The 7,500-nt window shown below is 39.8% G+C and overlaps 1 protein-coding gene across 1 annotated transcript in view; it reads left to right on the forward strand.

The window, feature by feature from the left end:
- LOC143033644 (cuticle protein AMP2-like) overlaps positions 1–1,622 on the forward strand; it is a 2,821-nt gene extending 1,199 nt beyond the window's left edge. The window contains exons 2-4 of the mRNA XM_076199134.1: positions 206–268; positions 1,155–1,348; positions 1,454–1,622. Of these exons, the coding sequence (XP_076055249.1) occupies positions 206–268; positions 1,155–1,348; positions 1,454–1,622 (426 nt within the window). The remainder of the gene's footprint in view (positions 1–205; positions 269–1,154; positions 1,349–1,453) is intronic.
- Positions 1,623–7,500: the final 5,878 nt, after the last annotated feature.

A 7,500-nucleotide genomic window follows, 5' to 3' on the forward strand; every position in this document is an offset into this window, starting at 1 on the left:
AGAGAGAGAGAGAGAGAGAGAGAGAGAGAGACGGAGAAAGAGAGAGAGATAAGATGGGGTAGCCTAAGGGAGTATGTAAAGGATTATTCTACATTATTTGATTCGTTTGACATTGAAGTTTGACCTTCACCTCGCCGCCCATATGGTAGCATTTTCCGTATCCCGTCCTTTCTCTTCTCGCTCATTCACCTATGATCTATAAAAGGCGCGCCATAGGCAGGTCCTGTATCATTCCTGCCGTGCCCTCAATATCACCAACATGAAGCTTGTGAGTGGCCCTAGTGTACCCTGTATTTGTATCTAGTCAGAGACAGTTGTAGCCAGCACACTTGCGATATTTTGTCTCCTGTACCGTTTGGACTTTGTGTAAACCCAAATTCAATTGGTTAGGAAATGTTTAGAGTAAATGTTTTATGAAAATTTTGAAGATTTTTCATGTTTATTATTAGTAAGATTATACTAAGAAAATGAGAGTGCGTCTTTGTATTGGATTATGCACTCCTTGGGTATCTTAACTCTTCTTCATATTACATGAGAAGGTTACGACGAAATTTGCGTTTAATCCATCGTAATTTCTTCTTCGTGTTCATAATGTTTTTTTGTTTAGTTTGGGGTTAAACTATTTCTTCGATATATCATGCATTAACATTTCCACCGTCGGCAAGCTTGTAAACCCATGTTTACCGTATGATCCTCTCATGATATTTGCAAAAATCCAAATTAAATACATGATATGTTTTTTTCTTTGTGATGTGATAACATTTGGATAATGAAAAGCTGGCTATTGAACAAGTCATCTGGTTTTGATTTAATTAACTCGTTTTCTTATTTGTTTGGATAGCTCTGATCCTGATAATCCATACTTATACTCACTAGACAATTCAACTCATTATTACTTTCCCGTGATTCTGTCTTTATTTATTTACTTATATATTTATTTATTTAATTTTTTTTGGGGGGGATAAAGTCCACTTTCACTCAGACATGCATGTTATGTAATTATGATAGGCAGAAATTCTATCCTTGAGAATCAACACTTTAGCAAAATAACTCTCAAAATTCTAATGACACAATTATATCTAATAATAGACAACATAAATACTACAATCTCTGAAGACTTTTGTTAATATCTTGTCTGTCCTTCTCTCTTACAGATCATCTTCGCCGCCCTCGTGGCCATCGCCGTTGCCGACAAGCTACCTGTCCACATTCCCATCGTCGCTGAGACTCGTCAGGAACCCGTCGACGGCGCCTCCGCTAGCGACTTCGAGTCAGGCAACGGAATCAGATTCGTCCAGAAGGCAGTGGCAGGCGGAGCTGGGCAGAGTAATGCTGAGGGCGTCTTCAGGTGAGGAAATGGCGATTTACTCCCTATACAGGCGTTCTTTAGACATGCAAGTGGCTAACCACACAATGTCCCAGTTATCACTAACATCATTCCTATCTTCGACAGCTACCCCGATGAACATGGCAATGTGATCGAGGTCCGCTACGTGGCCAACGAGTTCGGATTCCAGCCCCAGGGTGCCCACCTCCCCGTGGCTCCCCCTGCACCTGCTCATGTGGCCGAACTTCTGCGCATTGCTGAGGAACAGCGCGCTGCAGGAATCACCTTCGAATAAGCTCTACGACATCATGGAACCTAATTTATTCACTTAATAACGTAGTTGAATCTTATTAAAAGAATAAAATACTCCTTCTATTTATGTAGTTTAATCACTGAAGACCTTGAACAAAAGATAACCTATATTTCAGAGTAATATGAACGTTAGGTATTAGATGTGCTACCGGGTAATCAATACATCTATAGGAAATTGCCTTCATTTAAAAGCACAACTTATTCCTTTGTGTGTGTATGTATGCGTGTGTGTGTGTGTGTGTGTGTGTGTGTGTGTGTGTGTGTGTGTGTGAGTGTGTGTGCGTGCGTGTGTATGTTGTGAGTGAGTATATGTGCGTGTTTGCGTGCGTGATTATGTTGTGAGTATATGTGCGTATATGCATGTGTTTGTGTGTGTATGTGTGCATGTGTGTATGTGTGTATGTGTGTGTGTGCGTGCATGTGTGTATGTGTGTATGTGTGTGTGTGTGTGTGCGTGTGTGTGTGCGTGTGTGTGTGTGCGTGTGTGTGTTTGTGTGTGTATATGCGTGTCTGTCTGCGTGTGTGTGTGTGTGTGTGTGTGTGTGTGTGTGTGTGTGTGTGTGTGTGTGTGTGTGTGTATTCACCTCGGATCTGCTGCAGCCTCTTTTCGAGACAGTCAGACACCACCCTACGGCAGTGAGCTCAGAGCTCATTATTAGCAGATCTCTGGGTAGGTCTGAGACCACTCACACTCCACACACCGGGAATGCAAGGTCACAACTCCTTGACTAACGTCCCGTACCTACTCGCTGCTAGGTGAACAGGGGCTACACGTGAAAGGAGACAAACCCAACTTGTCTCCGCCCGGCCGTTCCCGGGAATCGAACCCCGGTTCTCTGGCTTGTGAGGCCAGTGCCTTACCAATCCACCACCGGGCCGATGTGAGTGAGTATATGTGCGTGTTTGCGTGCGTGCGTGTGTGTGTGTGTGTGTGTGTGTGTGTGTGTGTGTGTGTGTGTGTGTGTGTATGTGTGTGTGTGTGTGTGCGTGCGTGCGTGTATGTGCATGTGTGTGAGTATATGTGCATGTGTGTGAGTATATGTGCGCGTGTGTGTGTGTGTGTGTGTGTGTATTCACCTCGGATCTGCTGCAGTCTCTGTCGAGACAGCCAGACACCACCCTACGGCAGTGAGCTCAGAGCTCCTTGTTAGCAGATCTCTGGTTAGGTCTGAGACCACTCACACACCACATACCGGGACAGCAAGGTCACAACTTCTTGACTAACGTCCCGTACCTACTTGCTGCTAGGTGAACAGGGGCTACACGTGAAAGGAGACAAACCCAACTTATCTCCGCCCGACCGGGGAATCGAACCCCGGTTCTCTGGCTTGTGAGGCCAGTGCTTTACCAATCCGCCACCGAGCGTGTTTACCAATCCGCAACCGAGCGTGTAATCCGCCACCGTGTGTGTGTGTGTGTGTGTGTGTGTGTGTGTGTGTGTGTGTGTGTGTGTGTGTGTGTGTGTGTGTGTGTGTGTGTGTGTGTGTGTGTGTGTGTGTGTGTGTGTGATTCACCTTGGCCTTTGGATCACGTGTTGTACTCGTGATCGATAGCTATTTCCACCCCGGAAGAGAGCTTAGAGCTCGTATGTCCGATCTATGGGTAATGCTATGACCTTTACACGCACACACACACCCAACTCCGCCCCCCCCACGAGAGTTGGAGTAACGACTCGAAGCGCAGCGATACTGAAGTAATTTCAGCCCTCAGGATTCAAACCAGGTACCGCCGGTACCTCCGTATTGACAGTCTGAGATTCTACCAACCGCGCCACCGAGTCGTGTGTGTGTGTGTGTGTGTGTGTGTGTGTGTGTGTGTGTGTGTGTGTGTGTGTGTGTGTGTGTGTGTGTGTGTGTATTCACCTTGGTCTTTGGATCACGTGTTGGGCTCGTGATCGACAGCTATTTCCCTCCCGGAAGAGAGCTCAGAGCTCGTATGACCGATCTATGGGTAATGCTATGACCTTTCACACACACACACACCCAACTCCCCGCCCACGAGAGTCAGAGTAACGACCCGAAGCACAGCGATACCGAAATAATTTCGGCCCTGGGCAGGATTCGAACTGGGCACTGGGAGCACCATCGTACTTCCCAGTTCAGCGCTCTACCAACTGTGTGTGTGTGTGTGTGTGTGTGTGTGTGTGTGTGTGTGTGTGTGTGTGTGTGCGCGCGCGTGCGTGCTTGTGTATGCGTGTGTGTGCGTGTGTCCATGTGTGTGTGTGTGTGTGTGCCTGTGTTTACGTAATTTTATTCACTTAGTTGCATCAAACTTAAAAGAGCAACGAACCTGAGGTCCTATCACTTATTCTTCAATTACCATATCAAGATTCAAATTCACGTATAGTTCATACTTGTGTTATATTTTCCAATTCATCATTGATCATACTAAGATTATAATTCATGCATTGTACTAGTTTAGAACATATTGCCTTCTCTGCTATTCCAGGGATTTTTGCATCGGTATGGAAAACTGCATTTCTTCGCATTCATTCTTTCTCAATTTGCTCTCATGACTTCCTGAAGCTCTCACACTCATAGTCAAGAGATTTCTTCTGTTAATGTGGTTTATCCCTATTTGACATATCATTGCAATCAAATCATCTCTTTCTCTTCGATCTTTCAATGTAGGCATATCCAATGCTTTTACTTTCATTTCCCCTGACATGTGGGAACCAGTTTGGCTGTTGCTCTTTGTATCCTCTCGATCTTATTTCTTTTTTATTCACTCTGTGCAGGAACTATACTACTGACTCATATTCCAACTTTGAGTGGGTTAACGTTTCCATGAGTATTTATTTTCTATCATCTTTTTATTTACATAGTAAAATGCCATCTTCTTGTTCTGCAGCAATACGTTTCTTCCATTATCCCATTGATGTGCCTGCCAGGTGATAGCACTTCCATATATTATGTTTGTTTTCCTTTTGTCTAGAGATGGCTTTCTTCAGCAAATGCACATTTCCAATATATATACATATATATATATATATATATATATATATATATATATATATATATATATATATATATATATATATACATATGTATATATATTACATATATATATATATATAAATATATGTTATATATATATGTATATATATATATGTATATATTTATATATATGTATATATATATATATGTATACATACATATATATATACATATATACATACACATATATATACATATATTTATACATATGTATATATATATTACATATATATATGAATATATTATACAAAAATATATACATATATATATATATATATATATATTTATACATATATATATATGTATATAAGCCAAATTACCCACGCGTTGCTGCGAGCAAATGATGACCATTTTAATTTTGATAGAATTTGTGGAGAAAAGTTACACGTATCAATATAATTCAATGGAAAAGGTAACAAAAAAAAATTAAGAGGAGGGAGACACCCTTTGAAAATAAAATGTACTTATCCAAGTAGTCTGGGTTGTAGGGTAAGTTTGTGAACAAACAGACAGACAGACAGAGCCTACTACTTCATTATAGTAGATACAAATGAAAGATAGTTATCCAAGTACCTTAGGTTATAACGTTTCAGAATATATATGGTTATTGGGGTCTATCTGCAAAAACCTAGGAGTTCGTGAATAATTCCTAACCTAACCTTACCCCACCTAACTTTAATCCTTAACCCTAACCAAAATAATTGGGGGGGGGGTGAAATATAGTTATCCAAGTACAAACAGACAAATGAAAGATAGTTATGCAAGCACCTTGGGTTATAAGGTTTCAGAATATATATGGTTACAGGTGTCTACCTGCAAAAATCTAGGAGGAGTTCGTGAATAATCCCTAACATAACCGTACCCCACCTAAGTTTAACCTTTAACCCTAACCAATTTATTTTTTAGTGGAATATAGTTATCCAAGTACCTGGAATGATAGGGTATCAGAATATATATGGTTATGGGGGTCTATCTCTAAAACCCTAGGAGCTCGTGAACAAACAAACAGACAGATAGACAAATGAAAGACAGTTATCCAAGTACCTTGAGTTATAGAGTTTCAGAATATATATGGTTATATGGGTCTATCTGCAAAAACCTAGAGGGAGTTCGTGAATAATCCCTAACCTAACCATTCCCCACCTAACTTTAACCCTTAACCCTAACCAAAATATTTTTTATGAAATATAGCTATCCAAGTACCTGGAGTGATAGGGTATCAAAATATATATGGTTATGGGGAGTCTATCTCAAAAACCCTAGGAGTTCGTGAACAAACAAACAAACAGACAGACTGACAGAGGCTACTATTTTGTTATAGTATATATATATATATATATATATATATATATACATATACATATACATATACATATACATATACATATACATATACATATATATATATATATATATATATATATACATATACATATACATATACATATACATATACATATACATATACATATACATATACATATACATATACATATACATATACATATATGTATTATCCATCTGGACAGATGAAGATAGGAGTGTGGTAAAGAAACACATAAGTCAGGGATCAAATGCTATAGTAGTACACGCAGAGGAGTATAGACATCTACAATACTGGAATAACATAAACACAATCCACACAGGGATGAACAAGAAAATCAGGAAAGCAATGGAAGACTGTATAGATAATAGTAAAGGATTTATCAGCTGGTCTAAAATAGGGGCGGAATTGGCAGTACACGACTGGCCACGAGAAAATGAGAAGGCGGGACATACAGCGGACCAATCGTCCGGGGATCAATAGTCAGCGGACAAATCGTCCGCGGATCAATCGTCAGCGGACCGATCGTCCACCAGATCATTAACTAGGAGACGTCCTTCGGACGATATATAGTCTTGTAACCCCTTTTACTTTGTAGTCTCTCTGAAGAAGGTGTAAAAGCCGAAACGTTAGAGGAATAAACTCATATCTGAGTTGTGTGTTCCTTTACCACCCTCCTATACACACACACACGCATTTATATATATATATATATATATATATATATATATATATATATGTATATAGATATACATTTACATATATATATACATATACATATATATATATATATATATATATATATATATATATATAGACATATATATATATATATATGCATATTTATGTATATATACATACATACATATACCAAGGCTTTTTCCCCCTTCCAAGGGAGGTAGCCAAAAAGGGAAAGGCATAAAAACACTCCCACCCATTTCATCCCTAAATACACTCCACACCCCTCCCACCCTTCCTCTCATCTGAGCACCTCCTGGATGACGGGTCATCCCTGCACCCTGCCCACCGCCCTGGGTCAGAAGCAGTGTCGCAAGACACAGTACATCCACAGCGAGGCCGCTTCATTTATTCGGCGACCCCCCCTCTCCGTCCCCATTTGCATATAAGGCGAGGACGGGGAGAAATCCCTTCGGGCTGCGTCAAAATTTACTCACACATCATACATATGTATATATATATTATATATATATATATATATATTATATATGTATATGAAGTGGGTGGAACATGAAAGACTAAAGTCTTCATCCGAGTTCTTGACTACTTTCGCTACAAGCGTTTTCAAAAGAATAGTGCTACAGGGCTAGACGTGGCGTATATGCATTCGTGCATACCTTTTCGACTGTAAAGGAATTCACATGTTACAATTACATCAATAATGAATTAATGACAATGTAGCAAGAAAAATAGCAATGCTAGAAAAGAAAACTTAATAATAATGATAGCAAAAGAAAAATAATAGGAATAAAAATTATTTGAACTAAAACGAAAAATGTGGCAATGAAAGTGTGGGATTTAGT

This window comes from Oratosquilla oratoria, chromosome 16 (genome assembly GCF_046742065.1).
Source record: "Oratosquilla oratoria isolate Oo_2021 chromosome 16, ASM4674206v1, whole genome shotgun sequence".
Classification (NCBI taxonomy): Eukaryota; Metazoa; Arthropoda; class Malacostraca; order Stomatopoda; family Squillidae; genus Oratosquilla; species Oratosquilla oratoria.